Source organism: Marmota monax, unplaced genomic scaffold (assembly GCF_021218885.2).
Source record: "Marmota monax isolate L192 unplaced genomic scaffold, Marmota_monax_Labrador192_F-V1.1 WCK01_AAM20220418_F8-fsc00177, whole genome shotgun sequence".
Taxonomy (NCBI): Eukaryota; Metazoa; Chordata; class Mammalia; order Rodentia; family Sciuridae; genus Marmota; species Marmota monax.
The window spans coordinates 3,752,022-3,770,830 of record NW_026694922.1 but is presented as its reverse complement, the minus strand read 5'-3'; the positions used below and the strand labels follow the sequence as shown (position 1 = coordinate 3,770,830).

The 18,809-nt window shown below is 51.1% G+C and overlaps 1 protein-coding gene across 5 annotated transcripts in view; it reads left to right on the top strand.

Moving 5' to 3' along the window:
• Nucleotides 1–18,809, top strand: part of Sgsm1 (small G protein signaling modulator 1) — a 78,358-nt gene that overhangs the window by 35,384 nt on the left and 24,165 nt on the right. For 3 of the 5 annotated variants that reach the window (XM_046427278.2, XM_046427280.1, XM_058573570.1), the window contains 6 exons: nt 3,141–3,305; nt 4,964–5,102; nt 7,384–7,448; nt 9,534–9,679; nt 13,656–13,784; nt 18,382–18,564. In XM_046427278.2, the coding sequence (XP_046283234.1) occupies nt 3,141–3,305; nt 4,964–5,102; nt 7,384–7,448; nt 9,534–9,679; nt 13,656–13,784; nt 18,382–18,564 (827 nt within the window). The remainder of the gene's footprint in view (nt 1–3,140; nt 3,306–4,963; nt 5,103–7,383; nt 7,449–9,533; nt 9,680–13,655; nt 13,785–18,381; nt 18,565–18,809) is intronic. The other 2 variants (XM_046427281.2, XM_046427282.2) reach the window with 2 other exon arrangements.

Genomic DNA, 18,809 nt, shown 5'->3' with positions numbered 1-18,809 from the left:
GCTGTGCTGGCCCAGTGCTGAGAGCAGAATCCCCCAGGATGGGGAGCTGGCTTCTGTTCCCTTTCCCAAGAACCTGGGCTCCATCCTGAAGACTGACATTAGGACACCCCCTGGTGAGCCTTGTATCAGAGAGGCCAGATCCCTGGGGCTCTTCCCAGGAAATGCTTCCTGCGGATTCTCACCCAACAAATAATTTGCCTACTCCTGCCGGGAACCAGGCTGGTGCTGGATGCTTATTTGAGGGATGTTTGTGCTGTATCCTGTTGGGGATCCTGTGGCCAGGAACAGAGGCCAGCCCGGCTCACCCACAGTCCTTGGCGCCTCCCATTCTGGGCCTGTGGTTTAACTGCCATCTCCCATGGAGGTGTCTGCTTGGTGGAAAGGCTTCTCTGCCACCAGGCTCCCTTCTCCGTGAGCGAGGCACGTTGGAAATGTCAGGGAATCAGCATCTCCCTGGAGACTCCTCTGGCCCATGGCTAACCAGGTTGGTGTGCAGATCCCAGCTCCCTCGGCCCTCGGGTGAGCAAGCTCTGAAATGTGCATGCTTTGCACAGCCCCTCAAGGTCCCCAAGGCCATCGGGCACAGTTGCCCCTCGTGGAAACCTGCCTGGTCATACCCTCCACTCCTGGCCCTTCCTGGCCTATCTCGCTCACCTCTCTGCTATCCATGCTTCTTAAGAGCATCTCCCAGATAATCGACTTGGGGTCCCTGCCTACCTTTGAGGAATCCTGATGACGCAGCGTATGTGGGACAGGGCCCCTCCACCTTGGCTCTGCTGAGGTGAGGCTGGAAGTACCCTTCACAGGATGGGCTTGTCCTGTGCATGGAGGATGCTGGCCACATCCCTGGGCTCAGACCCTGGATGCCAAGTAGCAAAGCTCTCATGTTCCTCCAAGTTGTGACAACAAGAAATGTCTCCAGACATTGCCATGTGTCATCTCGGTGGGCAGATGGGTTGCAAAATTGCCCCTGCTTGAGAACCACTGGTTTCCAGAAAAGAAACCATCACTGGATACTGCTCTGCCACTGCAGGACACTCACGGGGTCCTTCCTGTTCAGGTCTCCCTTCCTTGCCTGGAGGACAGGATGACAACACAGCCCCCCACCCTGGGTCAAATTCTGAGGGGTCAGAACGATGATTTGTGAAACACCTTTCACCAGATGCAGGCCCATTCCTTAGTGGATGCTCAGGTCCCAATCGCAGGTCTCCTGTACTGAGTGCCACACGTGCCAGGCCCACTTCTGCACTCGCTGTGTCTTAATTCACCTCACCCCCAGCGTAGCTCTCCCGAGCAGGATGTCATCACCATTCCCTGTTGTGCAGAGGAGAAAACTGAGGCACAGAAAGGTAAATCAACTGATCCAAGGTCACTCAGCTGGTTTGGGGCACGGCTGGGCTTTGCACACAGGTGCCTCCAGCACCTGTGCCTCTAAGCGCCACTCCATGCCTATGGTCCTGATGGTGGGGGAGAGGGCAAAGTACTTTCACCTTCTTCAACCTTGAGGTCAGAGGCAGCCCTCAAAATGGTGACCCCACCCCCATCCTTGGTTGGAATTCTCAGGGGCCTGAGCCACACAGCGTTACCAATTTAGAAAAATCAAAAATCAACACACCTCTTCCTGTGGGCCACATTTTGCAAATAACGTTTTATTGGAACACGGCCATATTCGTTCATTCACATATGGTCTGTCATGCCACAACAGCAGGGTTCAATAATTGTGACAGAGCTCAGATGGCCCCAGGCCAAAAATACATATTATCTGGCTCTTTGTGGAGAAACCATGCAGATGTTTGCCTTAAAGAGGAAGACGATTACTTCTCCATGCGGGAGGGAAGACGTGGCTTAGCTGCTTCTACACTGCCTCCCCCTGTCATATGCTCCTGTCCCCACCACTGGATCTCTGGCCTGTCTTTGTGCACAGAGGGGCAAAAACCAGTACTACAGTGCGGACAGGTCACGGTCAGATCCTGGCCTTCCAGGCTCCTCTCTTGCTGAGGTTGTCTGTGCTGCGGTGGCCACAAGGCACATGTGCCAACCAAGCACTCGGAAGGTGTGGCTGGTGAAGTTGAAGCGTGAGGCGTACTGTGGGTGCAAAACATGCCCCAGATTTTGAAGACTTTATATGAGAAAAAGAGAATGTGTATTTTTGCATGAATAATTTTATATTGATTATATGTTGAAAGGATAACATTTTGGAAATGTTGGGTTGAAATTATTGGGACTGTTTTCACCTGTTTAACATGGCTACTGGGCATATTTGAATTCTATGCATGGCTCTTCCATATTCCCTTGGACAGTGCTGGCCTGGGGCAGACTTCTCAACCTCAGCACTGTTGGCCTGGGGAGCCGAATAATTCTTTGAGTGTGAGGCTGTCTTGTGTGTTGGGGGGTGTTGCACAGTGCCCCTGGCCTCCAGCCACTAGGTGCTCAGAGCATTGAGCTTTTCTGCAAGTGTTGACAGCTGAAGTCTCAAGAGTCTCCAGAACCGTCCCGTTGAGAGCCGATGGGTGGGGAGACAGGAGCCAGTGGGAAACAGCAGTGGGGGTCGGGGTTAAAGCTTAGAGTCGGGCTCCTAGATTGGAATTCAATTCACTAGCTGGAGAGCCTTGGGCATGTCACTCTATGTGCCTCAGTTTCCAAGTCTGTTAAAGAGGATGATGAGGGTACCTGCGCTCAGTGAGAGACCACTGTCATTAGAGGAAGGAGAAGGGGGACTTCAGTCAAAACGTCCAGCTTTGCCAGTCACTCCTTGATGGGTCTTAGGGTGACAAAATCCTATCATCATTCAGACCCTCAACAGGGGAGAGCCGAGATAGGAGGAGTCGCCCAGGAGCCATGGGGAAAATGTGCACATCTCTGTTCCTCAGTTACTTCTGCCAAGTGAGAAAACAAATGCCCCCCTTAGAGGTTCACTGTGACCATAAGACAGAGCACGGCCCAGCCCATCACCCATGCGGAGCAGTCACTTTATAAACACGAGCATTCTTTCTTCCTCTAATCAAACTCAGTATGCATGGGGGCGGTGGCTGTGGAGAGCAGGACGGGGACGGTTCGAGCCCCAAGGCACTAGTTCTTGTGGCAGTCTCCTGCCCCACCCCACACCTCTCCTTCACTAGTGCTTTCTGTTTTGTTTCAAGCTGCCCCCGACCTCTTGGCCAGCGCTTGCCCCATCTCTGTGGGCCCCGCCTGGATGATGATTGCTGCTGGTCAGTCCACGCTGGTAGTGGCCAGGGGGAGTCGGTGGGCACGAACCAGATGGAATACCGCCCTCCCCACACCAGGCCTGAAGGAGCAGCCCCCCTGTAATGTCTGGGCTCCCCACTTCCCCCGGGGCTGGGTCCCAGCCACCTCTGCCATGTTGTCATTTGAGTCTTGGTCCAAGGGAGATGGAAGGAAGGTGCAACCGATGCCCCAGCTGTCCACCTGAAACAGACAGCTGGCAGCCCTGTGGGTCCAGCTGTGAAGGGATCCCTTGGTGAAGTCTACCAGGGTGAGGGGCTGGGATGGAGCCAGGATTGTCCCCACGTGGGCTGAGCCAATCAGTGCTTCCCTGAGACTGGCGAGGAACTGGGGATGTTTTTCTAGAACAGACTACAGGAATCACTGGCCTCTCTTGGCCGTCTCATTGGTGAGTCTGCATGGGGCGGAAGACTGTGATGCGCCACCTTGGGTGGCTGCAAGAACCATGTTCTGTGGGCAGCTTCCTTCTCTGTCCGTGGGCAGAGGCAGACCCTGCTGGCTGCCGAGCTCTGATGACCAGTGGGGTCAGGCCCCCAGCTCTCTCTCCCAATAAAGCTCTAGGGGAGAGCTGAGATAGGACGAGTTGGCCAGGAGCCATGGCATATGGGGAAATGTGCACCTCTCTGAGTTCCTGAAATGAGAATAAGAAAACCATAACCCAAGGGCCAAATCCAGCCTCGTTCTGTACATCTCTGAGCTGAGGATGGTTTTTATTTGTTTCAGTGATTGAAAGAATAAAAAGAGTGATATTTTATGACTTGTGAAAATGATGCAAAGCTCACATTTCAGTGTCCATCAACAAAGTTGCCTTGGAGCACACCCGGGCCCCTCTGTTGACATTACGAAATGCATGGTGACTTTTACACTGTGAGAGCAGAGTTGAGTGTTGAGGACATAGACCAGATGGCTCACAAGCCTAAAATACTTCCCACCCCGCAGACTGTTCAAAGCCAGACTCAGCAACAACAGCAAGGCCCTGAGCAACTTGGCAAGATCTAGTCTCAAAAAATAAAAAGGGCTGGGGGTGATGCTCGGTGGCTAAGCGCCCTGGTACAAATATATATATATTTGAGGGATCTATCTCCAGGGGGTTAATTCAGAAGGTCAAGTGTACAGGATGGGCATGTGGCATTTTGATCTTGGGGATCGCCAACCCGTCTGCACTCGCTTAGCGGAGCAGCTTTCTGGCTCAGGACCATGGACAGCACCCACATGGCCTCCCCCATCCACTGCTCTCTTGCCCTGAGGTGCTCTGCCTCCTCAGTGGAGTCAGGCTCCCTCCTATCTGACCACCAGGAGCTCCCCAGGAGGCCCTCTCTGGGGACTTGAGCCCTCGGCCTTCTCAGAAGCACCCAGGAGGCTCTCCTGCTTCCCCTCAGCGTCCTGTGGGCACAGCTGAATGACAACATGGCGAGGCGTGGCCCCCTGTTTAGGTGGTTCTGGTCTCTATTCTCTTCCTCTCTGGCCATCATCTGGGGCAGCTCTGCCGTCTCTTGGGGCCTCCAGGTCTTGGTGGTGGCTTTTATTGGATCAGGGGGCTCGGGGGGCCTCAGTTGGACTGTGATCTGGATCATTCTTTCCCGGTCTCTTTCAGGGCCTTTCCCTTTCTCTGTGCCAGCCTGGAGGGTGCGGGGAGCTGCTCGCTGTGGGGAGGGGGTTTCTGTGGCCTACACAGACTTAACCAGGGCTCTTCCTTTGCCCCTTCTTCTACACCCCACAGTCCCCCAGGATCTGATGGATGTCTCCGTGAACAACCTCCCATCCCTATGGCAACCCAGCCCCCGGAAATCCTCCTGCTCGTCCTGTTCTCAGAGTGGTTCAGCTGGTGGCAGCTCAACCAATGGCTGCAACCATGAGAGGTAGGAGGGGCTCGCGCTATGGTGGGGAGAGGCTGAAGGGTTACCCAGAGCTTGGTGGATGCACTGAATCTGGAGGAGGGAACACGAGCTGTGGAATCAACCAGAGCTGGATTAAATGCTGGCCCTGGTGTAGTTCTAGCTGTGGGAAGTCACTCACGTGGTTCAGTCAGGATAAGCAAGATCGAGCCATAGGAACAAATACCCCTGAACCCTGAGTGTAACTTACAGCAAACATTTTATCCTGCATTGTGTGTCCCTCATGGTGGGCCAGGAACTCTGCTCTCTGCATATTAAAGGGCAGCACTGCTGGATGTTGCCAGTCCCAGGTGACAGGCAATGGTAGCTCTGGCGGGCCTTGAATCAACAATAAGTGTCCCACCAAAAATGATTACTTATAATTTCCTCTTCCAACCATTGGCCCCACCCACAGGAAACCAGGAAGTACAGCCCTACCAGGCGCCTGGAAGGAAGAAACCAAAAATATCACTTAAAGACAAATACCTCCTCAGTTTGACCCTCCACAAAATTCTTCCCTTATATGATTATGAGGAACAAATAGAATAATGTTTTAAGGTGGCCAGCACACAGAACCTGACACGTGGCAGTGTTCAGTAAATGACACTGTTTTCTTGTTCCAAGTTAAAGCTCAAGTTCACCTCTGTCCTTACCCACAGAGCTCTTGTCTCTTTGGAACTATTCGGCCATTCATGAGCTTGGTCTAGTTTCCCACTGGCCCCGCTTGGTGTGGCCAGGGAGACTCCCTTCCCCCTGTCCTTGCTGGCCTTCTTCCCTGTGGTGTCCAGTCTTCAGCCCGTCACAGTGTGAGGGAATGGGACTCGAGGGCTGGGGGCCAGCGTCAGATCTTCAAAGCCCCCTCACCCCCGGCTTTCCAGTCTGTGACCAGCAGCCGCACCTGGGCAGATTCTCAGCTTGTTATCCCAAACCCATTGAATCAGAACCTGTATTTAACACCTCTAAGACCACTTGTCGGCATGTAAGGGTTAGAAGCCCTGGATACAACTGGAGAGTCTCAAACTTTAATGTGCCTCAGTCACCTGGGGCGGTAGCAAAACGTACGGATTCTAGGACTTCTTCCTAGAGATCCTGATTGAGGACTCTGCAGGGCCCAGGAATTCACATGTCAGAGAAACCCCGAGTGTCTCGGGCTGGACTGTCACCTCCATGGGGCATTGAGAAATGCCGCTTTCCCCAACACACTCTCTGATAGCATCTGCTTGCGTGTCCATAGCGGTGGGGAGCTCACTACCTGCTGTGGGACACTGGTCAGTGTGGTGCTGTTCTCCTGCAACCTGACCAAGTCAGCCTCGCCACCCTGAGGGCACAAAGAGGACATTTTCCCAGGTGCATAGCTGGAGATTGAGCTGCATTTCCTCTCCAGCCTCCCTGGGTTTTTCTGGGTGTTCCCTGGGATGTCCTGAGTACATACACGGCCATAGTTGTGCTCTGTGCTCTGCAGGAGTGTACCGCACTCCTTTGGTGGTTCCTGTGGTTTTCAGCAATGCTGGGAGTGAGGGTTTACTCCCCACTCACCCAAAACAGCGCCTAGAAGTGACCACGCAAGGGGAAGCCGAGTGGCATCACCTGCTTTGCGGTCATCCCCACTGAATCCCAGTGTAGCTCAGTTTGGGTCACTTGAAGAAAGTGACAGAAACCCTCTTCAAACCGATTGAAGAAGAAAATAAAAGTGTTGGCATAACTAAGAGGTTCAAGGCAAGCGGCCTCAGGCCTGGCCGAGTGCAGGTGCCCACTGCAGGAAGCCCGTCTGCGTCCTCAGGCGTCGCCTCTGCGGGCCTCTATGCTAGTGCCACACTCTGGTCTCAGGCAGACCCTCCCTTCACAATGGCAAAGGTGACCCCCGCAGCCATGAGCATGTATTTTGCTGGCTTAGAAATTAAGACGGGAGATAAAAATACAGCGACTATTTCCAACAACAAACAGTCCCAAGGCTGATTCTCATTGGCCCACGTGACCATCTCTGAGCCAATCACTGTGACTTCAGCCTGGGTCCCGTACTAGGTAGAGTCCTTTGTCCCATCCAGACCACAGGGACAGAGGCTTAGGGGAGAGGTGATACCTCAGAGGAAATCTGGGGTTCTGATAAGAAGGGCGATGCAGCTGTATGGAAATCACAGGAGGCCACTCTTGGGTCCCCTGAGAGAGTGGGTCGTGGTCCTCTTCAGCAAACCTGGGCCACGGGCACCTCATGTGAGCATCTTCCTTCCCCCCGCCCTCCCCCCCCCCCCCCCCCCCCCCCCCGCAGGGCTCCTCTGAAGCTGCTCTGTGACAACATGAAGTACCAGATCCTCTCCAGAGCCTTTTATGGATGTACGTATAGCTCTTCATTGCTGGTGTGGTCTCCAAGGAGCATGTATTGAGTGCCTACTGTATGCCAGAAATACCAGGGGACAGAACCTGGCTCTGGAGTTTGAACATCCCTATCCTCTAGATATCTGGTTTCAGGCACAGTTTGCTCATCTACAGATCAGGGATAAATTTTATCTCTGGGTCCTAAGAGAAGGCAGTGGACTGGGGACCCTGGGAGGGGAGGCTGGATCTGGTCACCATTGCATTCTAAGGTCCCACCCGGAGGGTGTGTCAGGATGGAATGAGAAGCATGTGTAAAGTCTTTGGCCTCTAGTCTTGCATGTTGTAGGTGCTCAGTAGATGTCAGTTCCACTCCACAGCAGAAGAGAAAGGTGACCTGATCCCATCCCCCAAACTTAAAAATTAAAACTAATAACACAAATATTCTGGTTATTCCCATTAATTAGACAAGGCACAGAGAGGCAAAGTGATTTGTCTAGGGTCACACAGTTAACAAGCTTAGTTTTTCTCTCTGTCTTGTTTCTCAGCACATTTTATTTCCCAAACCTCATAGCCTAGCTGGGGGAGATCAAGCATGCATTATTAGGGATTCTAGAGGAGTTTTAATTACACCCTGCATGGGCCTGCATGTTGATGTTGGAAAACAGTTTCCTTGTCAACTAGTTTGGGAAATGTTGAAGTTAAACAATTTTCTGTATTCTTCGGGACTATCCCTGTCACACTCAAGAAACTGAGGCCATGGGAGAGTAAGAGGAACATCCTTCAAATGTATTTGGCCACAGAAACCTGGATGGCTGCCTGGGTGCTCATCATCTCTGAGTGCCCAGGGGACAGGGAGTGGAAGGTCCGCTCGGCTGAGGTTCTTGCCTATCCTGTGGCCACCATCCCCAGTGCCTGATGCAGAGCGTGGCGTGGAGTGGGCGCTGTGCAGGTGTTTATTAGACCCAAGTGCAGGATCTTCCTGGAGGAAGGGCAGGGGTTGAGATGAGTCTGAAACGAGGTGATCATATGACAATATGTCGCATCCTTGATGCCTGTTGAGAGCCCAGATTCAAACGAGGAGGCCTGGGACAAATCCCAACCCTGAACTTCCTGGAGAGATGGGTTAATGTGTAACCAGTGTGTGCCTCAGTTTACCCATCTATAAAATGAGGAAGGTGCCAATACCTGCTTCCTGGGGTCGTGGTGAGAAATAGCTTTGGAAACTCAGGGAACAGCCCCTGGATGTCCGTGCTGTGTAGCATCATGTGCTGTGTGAGTGTTGGACATTCTGTGGCCACCACCATCGTTGTACCTTCCTGCTGTTGGTGGGGGTGAATCCTCATGCTCTAGAAGGTCAGTTTCTCTCTGGGAATTGGTGATGAGCTGCTGGACAGAGCCAGGAGGAAGGGACACCGTCAGCAAAGGGCATGAGCTAGGGGCTGGGGCTAGTGCTCAGTTAGTAGAGTGCTTGCCTTGCATGCACAGGGCCCTGGGTTCAATCCCCAGCACCAAAAAAAAAAAAAAAAAAAGAAGGGCATGAGCTGGCATTTGCCAGGAACTTCTTGGATTCCAGGCACCCTCGGGGGCCCAGATTACAGCAGACAAGGGGTGGCAAACATACCTTTAAGGTGACAGGTCCATCCTGGAAAGCAAACTGGGTGCCCTCAGCATCTCCAGGTCACTGGCTTGCTGGGACTTTCTTTGTCCAGCTGTAGTCTGAGCAGGAGTCTGTCATTCTCTCTATCTGTAAGGATTGGAGACAGAGGCACAGTGAGTGCGAGGGGTCCCTGGCCCTCTTCCTTCCCAATCCTTCCCTGCCTGCAGCCTGTCAGTTAAATGCATTGGATTCCAACCCAGTAGGCTAGCATCACCCTGACTGAGGCTGAGAAAGGCGACAGAACTTCCCTAGGGCTGAGCAGTCAAGCCACCAAGTGACATCACCCCTCTGGGCTTCACTTTCCTTTTGTGGGAAAGCGGGTGATGAGAATTTGCAGGACATGGAGGTTCAATTAGCTGGGGAGAGAGACACCACCTTGAAGACTCCATGAGCCAGCCGGGGGCACCGAATGGCAGAGGGTGACACGTCCCTTCCCTCTGCAATAGGGCTCGCCTACTGCAGACACCTGTCCACCGTGAGGACCCACCTGTCAGCCCTGGTCAATCACATGATCGTGTCTCCGGACTTGCCCTGTGATGCTGGCCAGGGGCTGACAGCCAGGATCTGGGAGCAGTACCTTCAGGACAGCACGGTAAGCCTTGGAGGGGAGTGGGCCACCATGGGGCAGACTGCGGGGAAGGCTGTTCTGTGGGGACTAGAGTTCACCTGCCTGAGTTCTCTACATGCACACTGAAGGTCAGCTCTTCTCGAGAATTTCAAGATGCCCAGCTCTCTTCTATCCTTGCAGGGTGGAGATTGAAGGACGTATACAGGTTGAGCATCGCTGATCTGAAAATCCAAAATTACCTGGGCATTGACATGACACCCCAGTGGAGAATCCCACACCTGACCTCATATGACAGGTCCCAGTCCCAACGCAGCTGCACTAAAATACTGCATGTCATTACCTTCAAACGATTTCTTGTTTGGACTCAGACCACATCCCCAAGATATCTCATAATGTAGATGCAAGTATTCCAAAATTTTAGAAAACCCAAAATCTGAACACTTATGGTCAGAAACATTTCAGATAAGGGTACTTAACCCTAAGCCTCCCCAGAGGGATGAAGAGGGAATGAGTGGCAAACTGTAAATGATACAGCATCGTGTGTGCTCCGTCCTGCACACAGTGCTGACTGGATCCAGCTGCCAGGAGTTTACGGTGCTGTTCAAGCTCCTAGAATGAGAGCAGCTCCTCGGGAGGCAGGCCCCAGACCTCTCCCACCACGGCTCAGAACTCTCCCATCCCCGTCTGTGGCCTAGGTTCTAGGATTAGGCAGTTCCCCTATAGAGGCTCGTTGCTTGGATGCTTTCTAAGATTTCCTGATTGCAGTAAAAGTGGAAGGAAAATGTTGATGTGTGAAAAAAGCTTCTTTGTCAGCTAGTTTGGGAAACACTGAAGTTAAACAGTTTTCTGTATGTCTTGGGACTTCTCCAAACCTTGCACCTGCTAATGTCCTGGTCAACTCAGAGGCGCAAGGGAGAGTAAGAGGAACATTCCCTCACATGTATTTGGCCACAGAAGCCTGGTTGGAAAATTGCCTCCCACGGCTAGTGGGAGATGGAACCCACTCTGAGAAGCTCTAGTTTGGGCCAAGAACAGGATCTTGGAGGAGGCGCCTGTCCCCATGCTGGGTGGATCCAGTGCCCTATTGGCTGTGTGCCTTCCCACCAGGTGCTGGGGAGGACCTAGCTGGTGCACCCTGGGCTGGGCTAAGTGGGAAAGACCAGCTGGTTCCCGAGCCCAGACTAACAGAAAGGTGGTTTTGCTTTTTGCCAAAGATACTTGTTTTTTAAATTATAGGAGTAACGTCCATGTACTGTAAGAATTCAAACAATGAACACAGGAGTATAAAAGTTTAAAAGAAATTTAAATATCCTCTTTCTGCTTCATTCTTCTAGTCCCAATCCCTGGAATGAATGGCCTCAATTTGGTGTAAATGTTCCATATATTTTCTATATTTATCCATAAGAATATCTTTATATCTTATCCATATTTCTATAACTATTGATATAAAGCCATACATATCTTTATAGCTTGTCTATATTTCTATATCTACATGTCTTTGGTATATATGACACATGTATACCTTGTCTGTATTTTCATATCTATATCTGTAGATACAAATCTATGTATCTATAGATATGTAGAGATAGAGATTTTTGTGTATTTCTATATCTGCCTACATATTTATATATAAGCTATATATCTTTAAATCTTATATTGATCTATCATTTTGTTTAGATTTATATGTAGATAGGTAAGAATACATATATATCCAACATATAGATAGAAATCTTTACCTCTATCTATAAGACATCTATCTTACTTTTATTTTATTTTTATGTGGTTCTGACCCTGCGCATGCCAGACGAGCATGCTACCACTTGAGCCACATCCCCAGCCCGACTTATTTTCTTAATGATATAATACCTAAATTGTATTTCAGATAACCAAATTGCTTTCATGTCAAGGGACTTTCAAATCTCTGGGTGAAATATTGAATGTTAGAACTTAGCAGCTTATTATGTGGGTGGGCCATAATTTATTCAAATCTTCCCCTGATGACAGATAGCTGGGTTCTGTTTTTTTTAACAAAAATTATTTTAAACAGTATTTCAATCAACATCTTTATAGCTTTCTGTACTAGTGCTTTTATTTCAAATGATTCCTAGAAGTAAATTGATTGATATGTGTTTAAAATTGAAATCAGGAAGCCCGCCTACTGCCCCAAGCATTCCATAGCAATCATCATCCCCAGCAGTTTCTGAGTGTCCGTGTTTCCTGAGGAATGTAAAAGATTTGTGATTCCTGGGCTCCATTCCAGCTGTACTGATTTAGCCCCTCCAGCCCTGGACTCTGTGTTGAGAGTTCCCCGGTGCTCTGGTGCTCTGGTGACCCTACAGTTGGGGAGCCACCAGTCTAAGGACAAGCTGAGTGAGATCAAAATGGATCAGCAGCGGGCATGTCTCACCTCACACCTTTCTGGACCTGCTTGGCCGTGACTCACCTTTAGCTGTGTTGGGCATTAGGGTGGACTCATGCCCAGGATGGAGCAGGCCCCACTCTTTCAGTTGCCTGGCACCAGGCTCTGACTTCTTGCTGACTTAAGAGCCTGGGTGGGCACTTCCGGTGAAGGGCATCTCTCTTCCCCCAGGGGTTCAGGCTCCTTCAGTCTGTGCTCCCACCGCTCTCAGGGCCTCATGGTCATCTGCCTCCAGCAGACGGGGAAACAGAATGGAGGGAACCCACCTGCTTCCTCTGGCCTTGGCCTAGTAAGGGCTTCCCTCCCATCCTCTCTCTCCCGTCTCACTGGCCAGATCCTGCCCGTGCGGCCCCTCGCTCCTAACTGCAAGGGAAGCTACGGAGTGGAGTCTGGTGGTTGATCCAAAGAGGCAGTGGGTGTTTGATGAAGAGGTCAGAGCCTCAGTTGCAAATCATTTTCTGATTTTTAAACAGCTTTGACAAGGACAGCTACATTATATAAATTAAAATTCCCAAAAAGGACTGAAAGAGTGGCTGTTTTTTTCATTGTTGTTGGGTACACCCAAGACTAGCCTTCCCACGAGAAATATGTTTTTGATTTTGGAATATGAAATAAAGAGCTGAGAGGAGGTGGCCTTGGGGCCCTTCTGTGCAACCTCCTGCAGCCAGGGACCGCTCCCTTCCACAGGCACAAGTGCATTTGGGGTCTGCCGGCCCCTCAGCTCAACAAATGGTCACTGTGAAGCCTTTGTATAGAAGTAATTATTTCTTAACTGAAAAAAATCAACTCCACACAATGCAGCAAACAATTGCTAAGGTCATTCTAGCGTGCACAGGAGTCAGTACTGTGTGAAGTGGCAACTGGAAATGTTTCTTCTAGATTAATTCACTGCCAAGTTTACTTAGAGCCGAGTCAAGACTGATAACTGTAAGATCGTCTTTCCAAATATACACAATAGCAAACATTGGCTGAAAAGTAAATATAATGTGCATTCATCATAAGCTGATTACCATACAGTAATATATAATGAACATACAATACATCATTGATATTCATTTTTCTTTTCACAAAGATCCTAGTCATGTTCCAGTCGTCCTAGACGTGTTCTGTATTGTGCTTTTGATCCCCACTTAATATACATTGAACCTTGCGCGTGGCTTCCCTCCACACTGCCTACTTCCCCTTCTGCTGAATCAGACAACCGGGAGGCCCTGGATAATGGTGGGAGCTCAGACCAAGCCCCTGGGGGAGGAGAGATGCCCTTCACCAGAAGTGCCCACCCAGGGCTGTTAAGCCAGCAAGAAATCGACCCCATGGTATCAAGCCTCACAAACGCACCTCTGGTCCTCTTCAATCTCTGTGTGGTCCCCATGTAGGGATGCATGGTCCCCATTGGTGGGCAGCAGGGAGTTGCCTACGTTTGGCTCTTTCCTAGGGTGCCACAGTTGATATTCAGGAACTTGTCGCTTTGCTCGTGCACACAGGACCTCTGGGGCTGGCTCCAAGAAGCAGGACAGCCGAGCCTCGGAGCCCACCCGCTGGTGGGCTGTTGACCAGACCCTCTGCTTCCTCCCATCCCAGAGTTACGAGGAGCAGGAGCTGCTGCGGCTCATCTACTATGGAGGCATCCAGCCCGAGATCCGCAAGGCCGTGTGGCCCTTCCTCCTGGGCCACTATCAGTTCGGGATGACAGAAACGGACAGGAAGGAGGTGGGTTACCCCATGTAGGCTGCACAGCGGGGTCTTCTGCCACAAAACGAGCTGGATGCTGTGGCCTGGGGAGCTCTGCTTCCATGTTGGACCAAGGCAGGGAGATACGGGGGAGACCTCAGGTTCATGGCTCCCCCATATTTCCTGTCCAGTGGAAGCAACACAAGCTGCATATGTCAATTTTTAAATAAACCTTTTATTTTGAGATCTTTATGCATTAATATGCAGTTGTAAGAAATAAAGCAGAGACCTTGTATATCCTCTACCCAGGTCCCTGCCATGGGAACAGCTAGCAACACTGACATGGTGCTCCAGCGTCCCCAGGGCCTCGGCACTGGGGGACACACCTGCCGTGCTGGGGCTACTCAGTCTCCCCTGCCCTCGTGTTGGTGCTGAGGGTGTGTTTATTTAGTTCTCCTTGGTTTTCTCACAAGTGAGATTCGTGCTCGCCATCACAGTGGACATAACAGAACATGTCCCTGGCCTCTGGTGGCCGCTCACCTGTTCTTCGATGCTGTAATTTTCTGGGTTCCAGGTGTTAGACCAGTGGAATCACAAGTATGTGACCTCTGGGGTTTGACTGTTCTCATTCAGCCAAGCCTCTGGAGACTCCTCCTCGTCTCTGTGTCAATGGTTGAATCCTTTTCCTGGCTGAGCAGAATTCCCCGGTCTGGGGGACCACGAGCTCTTCGCCTGTCTGCAGGGAGCTCTGTTGCTACCATTTTCTTGGAGATGTGAACAAAGCTGCAGTGGACATTGGGGCACAGGTTTCTGTGTGAGCATGAGCTGTCATTGTCCTGGGATAGATGCTCAGGATGACCTGAGAGGTCCGAGGGTAGCTGCAGGTTTAGACTTTGCTGTGGCCAGGCCACTTTACAATCCCCACCAGCCATCGGAGCTGCCCCACCTACATTTTCACCAGTTTGGTGGTGTCCCCATTTTTTATTTTAACTACTCTGACAGGTGTGTAAATGACATTGCATTTAGTTTTAGTTGCATTTCTCAAAGGGCCGTGAGGTTGAACATCTGTGTGCCCGTCGGCCACCCTGGGTCTCTCTCAGGAGGTGTCTGCTCGAGTCTTTTGCCCCCTTTGAACTGGATTGTCTGGGTTTTGGCTGCTGAATTAGGAGTTCTTTAGGAACGCTACATGATGGTCCTTCGTAGGATAAGTGGTTTATAAATGCTCTCTCCCAGGCTGCACCTTCCTTTTTATTTTCTTAAACGGTCTTTTGCCAAACACATTTGAATTTTTTTATTTGTTTATATTTTTGGTCCTGGGGATGGACCCAGGGCCTCACCCTGCTAGATAAGCGCTCCACCACGGAGCCGCACCCGAGCCCCTCTCGGTATTCTTGGTGGAAGTCCAGTTTCCCCATTTTTCCTTTTACAGATTGTGCGTTGGGGTTAGAGCAGAAGAATTTTTTTTGACCAACCCTAGTTCCCAAAGCTCTTCTATGCTTTTTTCTTTTTTCTTTTTTCAACCAAGAGATTTTATTGGGGGGCTACCCGAAGGGGAAGAAAAGGAGAGGCCGAGAGAGGGGAGGAGGAGGTCAGAGGAAGAGCATGTGAGCAGAGAGAGGAGAGAAAGAAGAGGAAGAGGGCAGAGAGCCTTCTATGCTTTTTTCTAAAAGATTTATGGTTTGACATTTTATTTTTAAGTCTGATCCATTTCAAGTCTGGCTTTACATGTAATATGTCATTTGGGTTGAGGGTGGGTTTTGGCTCTGAGTGTCCAGTGGCTCTGTCACCTTGTGTTGCCACGGTCAGCTTCCTCCACGGACTGGCTCGGCACCTTGTCAAGTCGGCTGGCCTCTCCACAGTGTCTATTTCTGGTCCTCTGTTCTGTCCTGTTGATCTGTGTGTGTCCTTCCAGGACTACAGTGACTTGATGATGGTGGCAGATTGTTGGAAATACCTTAGTAGTCACATATTAAAAAGGAAAAAGATAAAGGCAAGTAAGATGTTTAAATTTGTATTGTAAAGTGATTATAAGGTCACAGGTGGTTGCAGAAATAACACAGGGATTTTTTTAATCAGCTTTTTCATTGTGACCAAAAGACCTGATAGGAACAACACAGAGGAGAAAAGGCTTATTTTGACTCACAGTCTCAGGGGTCTTCGTCTACAGAGGTTGAGTCCGCAGCTCTGGGCCTGAGGCGAGGCAGAAGGTCATGGCGGAAGGGCGTGGTGAGGGAAGACAACTCAGGACATGGCAACAGAGTGGAGAGAGACCGCCACTTACCAGGGACAAAATGTGTACTCCAAAGGCTCAGCCCAGTGAACCCCCTCCTGCCGCCACACCCTGAGGATACGGCCCAGTTGATCCATATCCACAACCTTCATCATCTAATTGTTTCAGCTCTGCAAATTGTTGCATTGCCTCACGCATGAGCTGTTGGGGGACGCTCATACCTAAACTGTAACAGGAATCTTGTGTCCCCATCATACAGTTTTCACCACTTTCCTTTTTGTATAATAGAATGTTTTCAAAGACACTGGCTCAGTACAACTAGCCAGACCCCAGGCCTCGCTGGGATCTCACCAGTATTTATATTTGTGTGTGTGTGTGTGTGTGTATGTGTGTTTCTGTGATATTTCATCAAAGTGAAAAATATATTTTATTATTAAGTCCAATGTACCAACATATTACCATCTTAACATGTATTTTATGTTCTCTAAGTTTTCAAAACCTGTTGGTGCTTTACGCCCCCCGTCTGTCACCACCTGTACCATTATTGACTGACATTTGTCTTTTGAAAATGAACTCCCTTAACATTCATGTAACTTATTTCAGAAGATCCCTGCCATCCATAGGAAACCAATGTGACTTGCTCTAAAATGGAAGGAAACTGTACAAATAAGTAGAATAAGACAGAATGGTGTCCTCAGTGTACCCAGATGCCTCGCCTGCGTGGGCCTTCCCTCTCCTTGTGCAGAAGAGAGTGGAGGGGAGGAGCTCTAGGGGTCCCAGCACAGATGACATATGCTTAGGGAGAAGGAAATGCTGGTGACCCTGATCCGATCATAGGTGTAGACATAGACATTGAATTGTCACACCATACCCATCACTGTACACGAATGCTACATGTCCAGTAATAGTGACTTCTTAAGAAGGGCAGTCACAGTGTTGAGGAAGTAGTGACGACCCAGTGGTACCAGGCTGGCCTGATGGAGGAATCGGAGGAGCGTTAAGAGAGGAGACTTCCTGTGGTCCGTATCATGAGGACCCACCCAGTGGACTGACCAGAGTCACCTCAGTCACCTAGTCACCTCGGTCACCTAGTGTGAGCTCCTCTCAGAGGAACTGGGACTCTGGGGTGCTGGGCCTGTGCTCAGGGCTGAGGAACCAGAGGGGCACTAGGTAAGCTCTTAAGGTGTTATCAGGGTGGCCATGGTCACTGATATGACAGAAGCCAACTCTAGGGCTGAAAGAGCCCAGAGGTGGCACTTAAGCCAGGCAGGAGAGAGCGGAAGGTGGAAGGAGACCCCTGGGGGAGCCCGTGGAACCCAAGTCCTTCAAAGGAATTGCTTTCTAGGCAAGAGGATGAGGAGGGGCTTTCAGGAAGAGGGGACAACAGAGCAAAGGCCTGGAAGGGGCCAACGTGCCGGGGGGGGGGGGGGGGGGGGGGGTGGTGGTGTGAGCTGCTAGAACATGAAGGGCTAGGGGTGGGGGCCAGTGCGGAAGCTGGGGTGGAGAGGAAATGAGGATGGAGGCTGCTGAGTGGTGCACGGAGAGAAGGGACCAGCTGGACAGGAAGGGACCTGAGAGGAGGGTTCTGGGTCATGAGTGGGGAGGAGCCTGGCCTGGGGTGGAGCTGGAACTGGGAGGTGGGTGGGTCTGGAGAAGTCCTAGGGAGGGAGGTAGAAGCCTAGGCCCTCGGGCTAGGAGGGCTGGAGCCCCTGTCTGAGTGGCCACAGGGGACAGCCCCTGCACCTGTCCCCTGCACACCCTGTGCGGGCGGGCTGTCTGCCACATCATGCCCAGATGTCTGGTAGACTCAGAACCCTGGTCACCTGGGCTGTGTAACCCAGGACAGTGGGAGTCCCCCTACCTGCTGACGTCCCACAGGGAATGGCTTGAAATCTGTGCCCCTTCCATCAGGCACTGGCTATAGGGAAGGGAAGCGAGTTGGTTTTTCTCATCTTTGTATCCTGGCTCCTGGGCCCATGTTGGACAGGCAGGAAGCTCTCAGCAAACTGCAGAGTGAGTGGGTAGATGGGTGGGTGGGGGTTAGGATCCTGCTCATCTTGTATTCCACATGCCTAACTAGGTGCCTGGCGCACAGTAGGTACTTTCAAATTAAATGAATGAGTAAACAAAGGGATGCAGAAACAGAGAAGCATGGTAGTAAAATAAGGAAAGAAACAATCTTCTCCCTCTGTTACCTCCAGAGCTGGAGACTGTCCAGCACACAGTGGGGCAGAAAGAAGGGAGGGGAGGAAGGAGCCTCGCACACTGGTGTATTCTCAGGTCTGGCCAGTGCCAGGCATCTCCTAGTAGGTGCTCAGTTAATGGAGGCTCCCTGTAGGACCTTTGGGCTGAGTCTGCCCTGGGCCCAGCCCCAGCACCCTGTCTCACCTTGATCCACCCCGGCAGGTGGATGAGCAGATCCATGCCTGCTACGCACAGACCATGTCGGAGTGGCTGGGATGTGAGGCCATCGTGCGGCAGAGGGAGCGGGAGTCCCACGCAGCCGCGCTGGCCAAATGCTCATCGGGGGCCAGTCTGGACAGCCACCTGCACCGGATGATGCACAGGGACTCCACCATCAGCAATGAGGTGAAGGACAGCTGGCCGGGGGTGCCAGAGGGGAGGGGAGGGGAGGCAGGATGAGAGAGGGGCAAGGGTGGCATATCCTAGGCCTTGGGACAGTTGACCACCTCACCCTTAACTGCTCTTTATTTTTTTGAGGGGGTGACTTTGGAACCATACCTGAGTTCAAATTCCAACATCAGCCCTGGGGTGTCCTGCATGACCTTTCCTCCTGGCCTTCATTTCTGTATCTAAACAGAATAATCAGTCAT